This window comes from Scyliorhinus torazame, chromosome 15 (assembly GCF_047496885.1).
Source record: "Scyliorhinus torazame isolate Kashiwa2021f chromosome 15, sScyTor2.1, whole genome shotgun sequence".
NCBI lineage: Eukaryota > Metazoa > Chordata > Chondrichthyes > Carcharhiniformes > Scyliorhinidae > Scyliorhinus > Scyliorhinus torazame.
In genome coordinates this window covers 148,780,535-148,796,046 of record NC_092721.1, presented here as the reverse complement: position 1 = coordinate 148,796,046, position 15,512 = coordinate 148,780,535, and the positions used below count along the sequence as shown (strand labels likewise).

The following is a 15,512-nucleotide window of genomic DNA, read 5'->3' as shown; positions in this document are numbered from 1 at the left end:
TAGAAAGGTCATAATGCTGATGTGAGAGCTTGTTTTAGAGGCCGGTAGGGAGGGGAAAAGGTCGAGGTATAATATCTTTGGGGAAGGGGCAGGGTGTGGTGTGTGCCTGCCCCAAATGGTCACATGGGGCCCCCACAAATAGATACCCCTCCTTCCTACCCCATGGAGTGAAGGCTACTAGCTGCTCACCTTGCCCCCGCCTTCCACAGTTGAATGAAAAATTGTGGCAGAGGCATAATGACACCGTTAGGTGGCTTTTAATTGGCCACCTGTGGTAAACACCACTAGTGGTATGTTGTATGTATTCCGGCACAGCCCGTATATTACAGTTACGACGGTAAATCCCTGCCTGCTGGCTCCGCCCTGCAGGCGGTGTATAAAAGAGTATGCTCTCCTGCGCTGCAGCCATTCTGGTTCCAGCTACAGGAGGCACAATATCTTGTTGAATAAAGCCTCGATTGTTCCACCATTCCCGTCTCGTGGTAATTGACGGTACATCAATTTATTGAACAAGATTTTAAAAGATGGATTTCCTCATCAAGCCGGATCGTCTGCAGCTGAGCCCTCACGCAGCCGACGCCATGTCCACCTTCGACCACTGGCTAGCCTGCTTCGAAGGCTACCACAGAGCAGCCACTGAAGAACCCTTGGACCCGCAGAAGCTCCAAGTCCTCTACTCACGGGTGAGCCCAGACATTTTCCCCCTCATCTGGGATGCACCCACCTACCTCCGAAGCGATGACGCTCCTGAAGGGACATTACGTTAAACCGGTGAATCAAGTGTACGCCAAGCACCTCCTGGCCACGAGACAGCAACACCCCAGGGAGACTCTGGACAATTTCTTGCGGGCCCTACAGATCCTTGGTAGGAACTGTGACTGCCAGGCAGTTTTGGCAGTCCAACACATCGAATGTTTAATTAGAGGCGGTTATGTCACGGGCATGAAGTCTACGTACGTCCGCCAGCGACCATTGGAAGGGGGTATGCTCAATCCCGCGGGGATTAGGCAGCTTGCTAATTCATTAGAAGTGGCCTCCCGTAACCTGCAGTCCTACACCCCCGACCGCGCGGCACCCTCGTGGGCATCGTGGGCCCCACCAGCTGCTGACTCCAGCTCAGCACAAGCCAACTCTGCTGACCCCCCACCCCCAAAGTGTTATTTTTGTGGACAAAGCAAACACCCCAGGCAGCGTTGCCCGGCGCGGAGCGCGACCTGCAACGGGTGTGGGAAGAAAGGGCACTTTGTTTCCGTTTGCCAGGCCCAGTCGATCGCCGCTGTTTCCGAGCCCGGCATTTCTACACCCCCCACGTGCGACCCAAGGCGCCGCCATCTTCCCGTCCGCAAGCCACATGCGGCCCGTGGGCGCCGCCATCTTCCCCACCGCAAGCCATGTGCGGCCTGTGGGAGCCGCCATCTTTGATGCTGCCCATCATGTGCGCCCCGTGGGCCATTTGTGCCGCCATTTTGGACCGCGCCTCAGGACCCCTGCTCGTCTGGCCATTCGCCGCCTACTGCTACGTCCGCCACTGCTGATCAGCCCAGGACCTCCCAGCATCTTCTGCAGCTCGCCTCCATCACCCTGGATCAGTCACGGCCCCGCAACCTCGCGACCGAAACGGCGACGGTGAAGATCAACGGGCATGAGACGACCTGCCTCTTTGACTCTGGGAGCACAAAGAGTTTCATCCACCCCACTACGGTAAGGTGCTGCTCCCTCCCGATACACCCAGTCACCCAGAAAATCTCCCTGGCCTCCGGATCACATTCCGTTGAAATCCGGGGGTACTGTATCGCGACCCTCACCGTCCAGGGCACAGAGTTCAGAAACTTCAGGATCTACGTCCTCCCCCACCTCTGCGCTGCCCTGTTGCTCGGCCTGGATTTTCAGTGCCATCTCCAAAATTTGAAATTCGGCGGACCCCTGCCCCCCCCTCACCGTCTCCGGCCTCACGACACTTAAGGACGATCCACCGTCTCTGTTTGCGAATCTCACCCCAGACTGCAAACCCGTCGCCACTAGGAGACCACGGTACAGTGCCCAGGACAGGACCTTCTTCAGGTCGGAGGTCCAACGGCTTCTGCGGGAGGGGATCATCGAGGCCAGCAACAGCCCCTGGAGAACTCAGGTAGTAGTAGTGAAAACTGGGGAGAAGCACAGGATGGTCATTGACTGCAGTCAGACCATCAATCGGTGCACGCAGTTAGACGTGTATCCCCCTCACACATATCTGACATGGTTAATCAGATTGCACAGTATCGAGTCTTTTCCACAGTAGACTTGAAGTCCGCCTATCACCAACTCCTCATCCGCCCGGAGGACCGACAATACACTGCGTTCGAAGCAGATGGCCGCCTCTATCACTTTCTTAGGGTTCCCTTTGGCGTCACTAATGGGGTCTCGGTCTTCCAGTGAGAGATGGACCGAATGTTGACCTGTACGGGCTGCAGGCCACCTTCCCGTACCTAGATAATGTCACCATCTGCGGCCACGATCAGCAGGACCCCGATGCAAACCTCCAAAAATTCCCCCACACAGCCAAACTCCTTAACCTCACCTACAATAAGGAGAAATGCGTGTTCCACACCAACCGCTTAGGCATCCTTGGCTATGTAGTGGAAAATGGAGTCCTAGGGCCTGACCCCAACTGCATGCGCCCCCTTCTGGAACTCCCTCTCCACCACTGCCCAAGGCCCTGAAAGGTTGCCTGGGGTTTTTCTCATATTACGCCCAGTGGGTCCCTAATTATGCGGACAAGGCCCGCCCACTCATCATGTCCACAGTTTTTCCCCTGACGGCTGAGGCGCGACAGGCCTTCAACCACATCAAGACGGACATCGGCACGGTCACGATGCACACGGTCGACGAGTCCCCCCCCCCTTCCAAGTGGAGAGCGATGCACGGACGTGGCTCTGGCCGCCACCCTCAACCAGGTGGGCAGGCCCGTGGCTTTCTTTTCCCGCACCATCCATGCCTCCGAAATTCGGCACTCCTCTGTCGCGAAGGAGGCCCAAGCCATTGTGGAAGCTGTGCGGCGTTGGAGGCATTACCTGGCCGGCAGGAGATTCACTCTCCTCACTGACCAACGGTGGGTTGCCTTCATGTTTAATAATACAAAGCGGGGCAAGATCAAAAATGACAAGACCTTGAGGTGGAGGAACGAGCTCTCCACCTGTAACTGTGAGATCTTGTATCGCCTGGGGAAGTTCAATGAGCCCCCAGATGCCCTATCCCGAAGTACATGTGCCAGTGCACAGGTAGACCGACTTCGGGCTCTCCACTATGACCCCTGTCACCCGGGGGTCACCCGGTTCTTCCATTTTGTCAAGGCCCGCAACCTGCCCTACTCCATTGAGGAGGTAAGGACCGTAACCAGAGACTGCCAAGTCTGCGCAGAGTGCAAGCCGCACTTCTACCGGCCAGATAGAGCAGATAGGGCTGGTTTAGCACACTGGGCTAAATCGCTGGCTTTTAAAGCAGACCAAGCAGGCCAGCAGCACGGTTCGATTCCCGTACCAGCCTCCCCGAACAGGCGCCGGAATGTGGCGACTAGGGGCTTTTCACAGTAACTTCATTGAAGCCTACTCGTGACAATAAGCGAATTTAATTTAATTTCATTTCACCTGGTGAAGGCCTCCCGCCTCTTTGAACGCCTCAGCATGGACTTCAAAGGGTCCCTCCCCTCCACTGACCGCAACGTGTACTTCTTCAACGTTATTGATGAGTACTCCCGGTTCCTCTTCGCCATCCCATGCCCCGACATGACTTCTGCCACGGTAATTAAAGCCCTGCTCAGCATCTTCACTCTGTTCGGTTTCCCCACCTACATTCACAGCGATGAGCTGCGTCAGTTCTTGCTCAGCAAGGGCATCGCCTCGAGCAGGACGACCAGCTACAACCCCCGGTGAAACGGGCAGGTGGAGAGGGAGAACGGGACGGTCTGGAAGGCGGTCCTGCGGTCTAAAAATCTCCCGGTCTCCCGCTGGCAGGAGTTCCTCCCCGGCGTGCTCCACTCCACCCGGTTGCTCCTCTGCACCGCCACTAATGAGACCCCTCATGAACCTGTGTTTGCCTTCCCCAGGACGTCCACCTCCAGGGTCTCGCTCCCAACATGGCTGACAGTTCCTGGACCCGTCCTCCTCCGGAAGCATGTGCGGAGCCATAAATCGGACCCCCTGGTCGAGAAAGTCCACCTCCTACATGCAAACCCGCAGTACGCCTATGTGGCACACCCCGACGGGCGCTAGATACCATCTCCCTCTGGGACCTGGCACCCGCTGGGTCCCCACCCACGACCCCCGACCTGACACCACTCCTCTCTTTCCTCCCCCCCCCCGTTGCCTCATTCACCCCTGCGCCACTCACCCTCCGTCCAGCGTACCTCACCGCAGCCCCCACCCCAGCAGGATCCATTCTCCCACTGGATCCACTCAGGGGTGACGAAGATGAGGACAACACGCTCCCGGAGTCGCAGGTGAGGTCGGCGCCCACATCACCATCAGGACTGAGGCGATTGCGGCGGAGGGTCAAAGCCCCCGACAGACTTAATTTGTAATATTTCCGTCACCCCCGCCGGACTCTTTCTTTAACAGGGGGTGAATGTGGTAAACACCACTGGTGGTATATTGTATGTATTACGGCACTGCCTGTATATTAGTGGTACAACGGTAAATCCCTGCCTGCTGGCTCTGCCCAGCAGGCAGCGTATAAAAGTGTGCTCTCCTGCGCTGCAGCCATTCTAGTTCCAGCTACAGGAGGCACAACATTTTGTTCAATAAAGCCTCGATTGTTCCACCATTCTCGTCTCGTGGTAATTGACGGTACATCACCATCTTAGGGTCACGATAGGCATCAGGGCAGGTAGGCTTGCCCACCTATCGTAATATGCAGGGGTGGTTGGGAAGGCAACGGGCAGGCCACCTATATTATACAAGCCCATCACCTTCAAATATGCCGGCTAGGGGATGTTAAATTTACACCATGGTCTTATTGCAAATTGTGAAAATAACACTCCACTGGTTGAGTCATACGTGGCACAAAGGAAGTTGATTGTGGTTGTTGGAGGTCAGTCATCTAAGTCCCAGGGCATCACTGCAGGAGTTACTCAGGATAGTGTCCTAGGCCCAACCATCTTCAGCTGCTTCATCACTGGCGTGGCTTCCATCATAAGGTGAGAGGTGAGGCTGTTCACTGATGATTGTGCAATGTTCAAACACTGAAGCAGTCCATGTCCAAATGCTGAAAGATCTGGACAATATCCAGGCTTGGGCTGACAAGTGGCAAGTAAAATTCATGCCACACAAGTATCAGGCAGTAACCATCTCCAATAAGAGAGAATCAAATCATCGCCCCTCGTTATTCAATGGCATTACCATCACTGAATCCGTCACCATCAACTTCCTGGGAGTTACCATTGACCATAAACTGAACTGGACTAGACATATAAATACAGCGGCTACAAGAGCAGGTCAGAGGCTAGCAATCCTGTGGCAAGTAACTCACCTCTCGACTCCCCAAAGCCTGTCCACACCTACAAGGCACAAGTCAGGAGTGTAATGAAATACTCCTCACTTGCCTGGATGAGTGCAGCGCCAACAACACACCAGAAGCTCACCACCATCCAGGACAATGCAGCTCGTTTGATTGGCACCCCTTCGACAAGCATTAACTCCGTCCACTGCCGATGCACAGTTGCAGCAGTGTGCACTATATACAAGATGCACTGCAGGAACTCACCAAGGCTCCCTAGACAGCCCTATTGAAACCCATGACCACTACCATCTCGAAAGACATGCGTAGCAGATACATGGGAAGGTTACCATCTGGAAGCCGCCCCCCCAAAGTCACTCAGCATCCTGACTTGGAAGTATAATCTTCCTTCCTTCACTGTCACTGGGTCAAAATCCTGGAACTCCCTCCCTAATAGAACAGTGGGTGTTACTACACCATGTGGATTGCAGCAGCTCAAGAAGACGACTCACCACCACTTTCCCGAGGGCAATTAGGGATGGGCAACAAACGCTGGCTTAGCCAGGGGAGCTCAAATCCCATAAAAATCATGGGTTGAAAGTAGTCTAGAACCTGGGAGCCAGTATTCAAAATGGCGGACAAAGGTGTAGGGCAAAAGACAAAGGACAACTACATCGATGTAGTTGATGACGACAGTGAGACTTGGACCACGTAGTCAGGAAGCATGTGAAAGTATATTACAGTTATTTTATGGCGACCTTAAGATGGTTAACAAAATACTGTGAGTTTGGTGCAACACAAGAGAACACCCTTCGTGATAAGCTGGTATTTGGATTCCACAAGGAAGCTATTCAGCCAAAGCTGCTTACTGTAAGCGACATAACTCTTAAATCAGCTTTAGAAATTGCTACAACAAAGGAGCTAGCAGCAAGTGAGGCTTCACAGACAGAAGCTGGAGCGAAGATTCACAAGATGGAGACTGTCAAAACCAAGTCTGCAAGAGTACAATCATGTCATTGATATGCACAAGTTGGACATACAACGGGGGAATTTGAAGTAGAGAAAATATGTTCAAGAACAGTGTCAAAAGGGCCATACTGCCGAAGCATGTTGGTCACGGCAAACTTCACCAACACCTAAGATGTATAAGAGGAAGAAAACATCTCAGCCGACTAGGAGAGATGTCAATCAACTGATTGATTCAAAGAATTGCCCACTGCAACTTATGGAAAAGTATAAAAATGCATTTGAAGACTTACTGGTCTTAATGGCAGGAATTGAAGTTGATCTCAAAATTAAGCCAAACAGTACATCAAAATATCTCGAAGGCAGAAATGTACCAGAGGTCATCAGGCCAATAACTGAACAATTAGTTCAAACTGGAGTCATTGAACCAGCTTCTACAAGTGATTGGGCTACACCAATCGTTCCTGTACTAAGAGATGGCTCAGTAAGGAGAGGTGGAGATTTTAAGATAACAATAAACCCAGTATTGTTCAAAGATCACTATTCATTGATGCCTTCTGATAACTTATTTGCTGGACTTTCTGGAGGTCAGAAATTCAGTAAAATAGATCTAACAGGCATATTAACAAATACATTTGGCTTCAAAATCACAGTCTCTACTCACTATTGTGACACACAAAAATCTGTTCCATTTACAGAACATAGAACAGTACAGCACAGTTCAGGCCCTTCGACCCACAATGTTGTGCCGACCATGTATCCTAATCAAGGTTCAACCTAACCTACACCCCTTCAAATTACTGCTGTCCAACGCCTGTCCAAGAGTCGCTTAAATGTCCCTAATGACTCTGACTCCATCACCTCTGCTGGCAGTGCATTCCACACACCCACCACTCTCCGTGTAAAGAACCTATCTCTAACATCTCCCCTATACCTTTCTCCGATCACCTTAACAGCATATCAACGCATAGAGGCTGATTTAGCACAGTGGGCTAAACAGCTGACTTGTGATGCAGAGCAAGGCCAGCAGCGCGGGTTCAATTCCCGCACCAGCCTCCCCGAACAGGATAACATCTGCTCCTGCTCTTTTTCAGAGATCCATGGATCAAATTCTGAATGGGCTAAATAGGGTGCAATGTTCTCTAGATGACTTTCTCAAGTGATCAAGATCGCTTGAATAACTTGGAAGCTACACTGAAATGTCTCTAAAACAATAATCTCAGAGTTGAAAAGGAAAAATGTGACTGTTTCAAGCCATCCATAAACTACCTGGGTCATATCATTGATAAAGATGGCTTGCAGAAGGAATCGAAAAATAAGATAGAAATCTTAGAAACACCGCGTTCTCAAAATGTGACACAACTGAGGTCGTTTCTGGGATTCATAAATTGTTATGGTAAATTTGCCCAACATTTAATAACATGATTGTAGCCTTTACACACTTTATCATGTGTCAAACAAGTATGGAACTGGACTAAATAATGCAAAAGTGCATTTAAAGAGGAAAAATAAGTCTTAAAGAAGTCAGAGCTGTTGGTTCACTACAATTCCAAGCTGATGTTTAACTTGCTTACGATGTGACATCCTATAGGGTTGGCGCAGTCGTCTTGCACATACCTTCAGGAGAGGAAGGACCGATAAGCATTCGCTTCACGAACTCTTACCAGTGCAGAAAAAAATTATGCTCAGCTAGAAAAAGCTTTGAGCATCATATTTGGAATAGGGTTTCACTCCCACCTTTATGGATGTCATTTCACTCTCTTGACAGATCACCGCCCCTTGAAGACAATCTTCGGGCTGTATAAAGGTATTCCTTCTTTAGCAGTTAACAGGTCATAGAGATTGTCTTTCATATTATCAGCACACACTTATGATATTCAGTATTGTAAATTGGAGCAACATGCAAATACTGACACTTTGTCAAGATTCCTGTTACAAATCAAGCAAGAACCTGAAGAAAATTTCATCAACATCCTATATTTTGCGCAAGCAGATAATGTGACTTCATCTCGAGTACAGTGATACACAAGAACCGATCTGCTGATGGAGAAGGTTATGGACATGGTCCTAAAAGGAATGATGGCAGATGTACACTGTAGAAATCCAGACCTAAATCCCTACATCAAAGAAGACTTGAGTCTACAATCCAGGGCGGTTATATTTATGGGGAATCAAGAGTGATTATTCCTCCGTGTTTGTGTACTAAAACCCTTGCCCAGCTACACAAGGGATATCCTGGTGTGGTGAAGATGAAAGAACTGGCAAGCAATTATTTTTGGTGGCCAGGATTATATGCTCAAATTGAAAGGAAAGTGGGGCAATTGTCAGTCCTGTATAAAACTAAGAAACACTCCACCGCTGCAACCCTTGCATCCGTGGGAATGGATGCAGGGGGGAGGGGAAGGGGGAAGCAAAGAGGAGAAAGGTTAATCCCTCATTAATCCCTACTCTTTGTTTCCTCTCTGCCAACCAGTTTTCTATCCACCTCAATACACTTCCCCCAATCCCATGCGTTATAATCTTGCACAATAGCCTCTTTTGCGGGACTTTGTCAAATGCCTTCTGAAAGTCCAAATACACCATATCGACTGGCTCCCCCTTGTCAACTATATTAGTTACATCTTCAAAGAATTCCAACAGATTTGTCAAGCATGATTTCCCCTTCATAAATCCATGCTGATTCTGACTGATCCTGCTATTGCTTTCTAAATATTCTGCTATAAAGTCCTTGATAATGGATTCCAGAATTTTCCCCCACTACCGATGTTAGGCTTACTGGTCTATAATTCCCTGTTTTCTCTCTACCTCCCTTTATGAATATTGGAGTGATATTAGCTACCCTCTAATCTGCAGGGATTGTTCCAAAGTTTACAGAATCCCAGAAGATGACCACCAATGCATCCACTATTTCCAGAGCCACTTCAACGGTATGGGGCTGGATCCTCCGATTTGAAAACTAAGTGCTGACGCCGGCGTGGGAACAGTGGCGTTTTACACCAGAAAGAATGGCGCAAAAGCTGCACCGATCCTCTGTCTGGCGGGGAGCTAGCAGGCACGCAGAGCAAAGCCCCCAGCTTTGCTGCGGATACGACTGGAGAAATGCCGGCCTGCCAAATAATGACCCCCCCTTTGGTCAAGCTCGCCACCCCTGGACCATCCCCCACCAGTGCCCCCAGCTCTTTGCAAAGCCCCCCCCTGTCCGCGGAACGGGTCCCACCCGACTATGGCGGCACTGGACTCGGTCCGCAGCCGCCACATCGGGTTCACAAAAATAAATACCAAGAGTGACTCACGCCGTCGGGAACTCGGCCCATGGGGGGGCGGAACATCGGGGGAGGGCCTCAGGTGACGTTAAGAGGCCGTCTATACGGCGTGCGGCGTACTCTGAGTATGCTGTTTTGGAGGGGGTGGAGCATCACAAAAGTGGCGCCGATCCGATTTTCGCACAAACGGGGAATCTCCGGCTGATCGCCGAATGCGATTTCGGCGTCAGAGACTGGAGAATCCTGCCCATGGAGTAGTCAGCCTCCAGAACATCAAGTACAATCCAAATTAAATATATGTCCACCTCAGAGACTCACTTATCAAGTTGTATATATGTGAAAGGATAACAGTGCAAAGTAATGTATCTAATGTATAATTGACATGTACAAATGTTTTAAAAAGTTGTTGTTCGAACAATGACGTAAAGGGGGAGGGTGCTATGTATTGAAGTAAAACTTCCCTGCCGGTGGAATGTCACGTGATCTGTAGTGACATCAGCAGTGCTTGCGTGGGCTTTAGGTCTTCATTTTGTATTGTATGAGCAACATCTCCTGAATAAGCCTTGTATCGTATTTGGAAGAAACCCAAGTGTATGGCACATCCTTACCTTTTCTCTTTGCAGTATATTGGGAACATAACAGACACCAATTTAAGATAAATGGCAAAAGAACAAATGGCAACATGAGGAATTTTTTAAAAATGCAGTGTATAGTTAGGATTTGGAATGTACTACACGAGAGTGGCGAAGGCAGATTATATTGTGACATTCAAAAGGAAATTAGGCAATCAGCTTAAGAGAACAAATTTGAAACACTATGGGTATAGGGCAGGGGAATGGGATTAGCCGAATTACTCTTGCTGAGAGTCAGCATAGACAAAAGGTCCAATAGGCCTCCTTCTGTGGTGTAACCATTCTGTAATTCTAAAATAGTATAATGTTTCGTAGTGACTGTACTTTTGCATATAAATTAATTATAGCAGGTAAGTTAAGAATAAACTCACGTATTTCTTCTAAAATCTTTCATCAACGTTGAATGTTCTGGCATTTTTTTAATGTCTTCCCAATCTTTATCTGGCAACAAACCATGAAATAAAATGCATTGTTAATTTAAACTGCTGCCCATTCATGATTTCAATATGCTTCTGGTTTATATTACCGACAAATAAAAAAAAAACAGCATTACATATAGAACATATGGCACAAAAACAGGACATTAGGTCCAACCATTGATAACGGTGTCTCTGCTCCAATTGATCTTTCTCCCATCTTTTCTCATTTAAAATCTACTATCGTAGCCATTTATTCCCTTCACACTCATATGCTTATCCATCTTCCCCTTAAATATATCAATGCTATTCACTTCAACCACTCCCTGCAGTAGCAAGTTCCACATTTTTACTACTCTGAGTAAAGCGGTTTCTCCTGAATTCGCTGTTGGATTTCTTTGTGATTCCGGGTTGTTTGCACTGGAAGCAGGGACAATAGTGACGTTTAAGGGGTGTCTTGACAAATACATGAATAGGATGGAAATAGAGGGGTACGGATCCCGGAAGAGTAGAAGATTTTAGTTTAGACGGGCAGCATGGTTGGCGCAGGCTTGGAGGGCCGAAGGGCCTGTTCCTGTGCTGTCCTTTTCTTTGTTCTATAATATAGCAACCATAACTGTATGCAGTAGTCTAAGTGTTGTCTAACCAAAATTTATTATAGGTTTAATATAACTTTCCTACTTTTCAGTTCCATCCCTTGAGAAACAAAGCCTTGTACTTGGTTTGATTTTCATATGGCCTCGCTAACCTGTACTTGCACTCTGAGATCCCTTTGTTCCTCTACCCCATCTAGACTTGCACTTTTCAATTTCAAAAAAAAAATCATTTCTAGGATGTAGACACCACTGCCCATCCCCAATTGCTCTTGAACAGAGTGTCTTGTTCGGCCATTTCAGTGGGCAATTAAAAGTCAACCACATTGCTGTGGATCTGGAGATATGTGTAGGTCAGAACTGTGAAAGATGGCAGATTTCCTTACCTAAGGGACACAAGTAAACCAGATGGGTTTTTACAACAATAGTTTCATGGTCATCATTAGGAGACTTTTTATTCCAGACTTTTATTGAATTCAAATTTCACCATCTGCCATGGTGGGATTCGAACACTACTTCCCAGAGCATTACCCCCGGTCTTTGGATTACTAAACTAGTGAAAATATCTCTGCACCACCGCCTCCCCTTAAATAATAAATTAATGAATAAATGACCTTAATTAATAAATGTTTCCCTATTCTTCCTATCAAATTAAAATGTATTCTCTCATATGTATCGGTGTTGAACTTCATTTGGCAATTATTAGCTTATTTTGCAAGTCATTAATTCCTCCTTTAATTTGTTGCAGTCACCCTCAGTACTGATAACCCCTTCAATCTGATGTCAGCCACAAACTTAGAAATAGTATTTTTGTTTCCAAATTCACACAGAATTTATAGCAAAGAAACAAGAAGCACTCAAATTCTTTTAATTAGAGATTAGTTTAAATTTAACCCAAAGTTAACAGGAGTACACAGGCACCTAATTTTAGCACGTTCAGTAACCTTCTTGTTGCATGATCTCATGCCCATGCTTCCATCCTTGGTCTGCTGCAATCTCCAGTGAAGTGCAAAGATTAGGCACAGTACAGCCCTCAGGGCTCAACACTGAGTTAAACAACTTTAGATGTGATATTTCTCCTCAAGCTTGACCTTATTAAAAAGAAATCTCATACATTTTTGTCTCAATGCAAAAACCCTTCCTTCCCCACCTTCCCCCACTGGGTCATCTGTCACTTGTTCTTAAGATTTGCTACATCTTTGTTGCAATCTCTCCCAGCTCCCACTAATCCCGTTCCAGCTGTTCCACCCTCCTTATACAATATAACATACAATACATTTCCCCTCCCTTTCAGTTCTGACAAGTTGGCAAATGGACCTGAAACTTTAACTCTGTTTTCTCTCCCTACAGATGCAGTCAGACCTGCATTCTCTATTTTTGATTCAGATCTCAGCATCCAGAGCATTTTGCTTTCATCCCGCTTTTGTGTCCAGTACAACCAAACTTAAGATAAACTTCAGATTCAGTCTATTAGTCCTAAAGCATGACTTGAAATAACACCAAATTTAAGTAGGGTGAATATAATTTACTTGTCTCCTGATCAAAATAACCCACACTATACTATTGAAACCGACAACAAAATGGATTTCTGTTGCCAGAGTTCGTTGAAACTTGGACTCTATAATGGCACAAAAAAAAGGCAATTCAAAACTTAGTGCAAGACCCAACCAAATGTCGTTGTGCTCTAAAGCAGTGCTTCCTGTACCACAAATGCCACCCCTCAGACTAAAGCATTAAATGCCGCTTACAAACGCTTTTTTCTTTAAATTAACGGTCAAAATAATTTTGGCTAAGTGATTAACCATGTGTAGAAAATTAGGAAATTAACATGAAGTCTATTAAAAGTGTGTTCTGAGCACACTAATTCTTGCTACCACCTGTACAGCAGGCATGAGAGAAGGTTAAACTCTTTCCATAGCTACAGTCTTTGCCATATTCTAAATATCAAGTGGGAAGATATGTTTTTTGAACAGTGATGTACAATACTTGAGGAATCCAGGTTGTTCACATTTATCTCTGGCTTACCCAGTGGCGGACAATTACTTGTCCGATATACACTGCACTGTAAACATTGTGGAATGATGCACAATGCCAGTTCAGGTTAAACAGCAACCACAAATGTTTGAAACAAACAGTTTCCAGAAACCCAATTAAAGTTGAATTGCTGTAGACCAATTTTAAATTTGAATTGCAGATCAATTGACATCAGCACCATTTATTGGGCACTTATATTGCAAGCCTTCTTTCATTACACAATATGTAGTCTGCCGGCATTCTGGACTTGCCCCATTTTAATTGCAAGGAGGAATTCCAAATATTAGTGGCAGCAGCGAAGCAACTGTGAATGTTCAGGACATATTTTTGCTTTTCATTCTCCTGGCTTTTGGCATTTCTCAATATACAAATAAGATCTGTACAAGTTTTGTGGGCGTATGCAGGTAGACTGAAGTTGATTTGCCCACAAGTGAAACAAAAAGTTGCGTACAGTTCCACCAGCAGCAGCCATTCTGCTCTCCCACCCAAGATCTTTTGTCTGCAGCAGTGCACAGAGAAATGAGCTTTAGGAGTTGATATCCATGCTACCCAAGGCACAAATACTAGCTTATTATTTGTTAAGCTGCTGCAATAGGGAGGGCATTGTAATATCATAAAGAAAAGCTTCAGCATAAAGTATTCCATTTATTTTCGTAAAATAACGTTTCTCTTCCATGATTCCAGGATCTTTCAATCAACTAATCTTTATTCTACTTCTCTAATTAAATCCTGGTATTTCAATTTTTCATGCACATTTGGTAATACTGTAGTGGTGTGTGTTATTTCTTGCACATGCCCTGTTTTAGCTTTGTGCAGAAGTAAGGAATTCGCAACCTGGTCTGAATGCCAATCAAAAATTATTGAGGTGGTTCCGATGTCTCCACATTTCCATTCAATTAGCCCAAGGCACCAGAAGTACCGAAGGCCCTCGATGGCCTTCATGGGCTTTCCCAATACCATATTTCAGTGGCAACATTGAAAATTAGCCAATAAATTAAAGACATCTACATTCCAATATTTTAATATGGATAGAGAAAGTACATTGCACTGAAAATATGGTCACGGATTTCCAAATCTAGAATCTTCCTTAAGATTAAAAACAGTTGCAAAATTCAGTTTCAAATAGTCAGTAAAGCTGTGAAAGGCTGGAGCTCTCAAGGATACTGAAATGTTGTTTATGCTATGTCACATTATATAATGGAAGAGATAAAACATTTTATAACAAGTTTATTTTGAAGAATGGAGAACCAAATTTCCCTTGAGGCATCTAGGAGTGAAAGTATTTAACCTACACTATCTGTTGTTCTCCTTCAAACACATGTTTTGTCCATGCTGTGAGCAGAGCTAATTTCCAGATACACTATTAAACAGCCAGGAATTTAAAAAGACAGTGTTAGGAAAACAAAAGGTAGCTTTAAGGGATTATATTTGTATTGTGAGAAAAACAAAGGCAGTTTTAAGGGAATTAGATTTGTATTGGCAAACATTAGAAATAAGGTATAGTTTCAAGTGGGTTTAATTTAACGTCTCTGAGCCTGGCGGGGTAAAAGCTATAGCTCCATCCTGGACAAAGGTGTTTGAATTTGTGCAGGTAGGTTAAGTTCTAACTGCGTTTCTATTGTACTTAGAGGGGGCTATGGCATGAAGAATAAATAAAAGGCATACACGCATTGGGTGTTGCTTAGCAACTGGGGCCTTCTAAGGTAGAGAAGCTTTTAAGTTTATGGTTTAGCTGCACCCTCTCTGGACTCCGACAGGGCTGATGGCGCCCACGAGCAAGTGTGGCTATTGCAAGCGCCCGCTGCGGCGCCCCTATGATAGACACCATCCTGCCCGCACGACCCCAAACTCGCGCCCACCATGCTGTCGACCCTGAAGAGGCTGACAGAGACTTGGAAATACAACTGAATTGCCAGGCCATGCCCAGACTGGCTCCTGTCCATGCTCTGGTGAACATCAATGGTCACCTTCTCTGCATGGCATTGGGCACTGCTGCTGCTGCATCAGTTGTCCCGCGCAAGTTTTTCGACCAAATCCACTCGGGGTGCGAAAATTGCATTTGTCTACTTCGACTGCCCGCGTGGCCACCTATACTGGGGAGCAGCTGACTATCGAAGGCTCCACTCTCACCCCTGTGAC

General features: G+C 46.6%; 1 protein-coding gene across 3 annotated transcripts in view; it reads right to left on the bottom strand.

Moving 5' to 3' along the window:
- The window catches only part of cdk8 (cyclin dependent kinase 8), a 195,419-nt gene that overhangs the window by 32,526 nt on the left and 147,381 nt on the right, over nucleotides 1–15,512 (bottom strand). For all 3 annotated transcript variants that reach the window (XM_072476908.1, XM_072476909.1, XM_072476910.1), the window contains one exon: nucleotides 10,702–10,771. In XM_072476908.1, coding sequence (XP_072333009.1) covers nucleotides 10,702–10,771 — 70 coding nt within the window. The remainder of the gene's footprint in view (nucleotides 1–10,701; nucleotides 10,772–15,512) is intronic.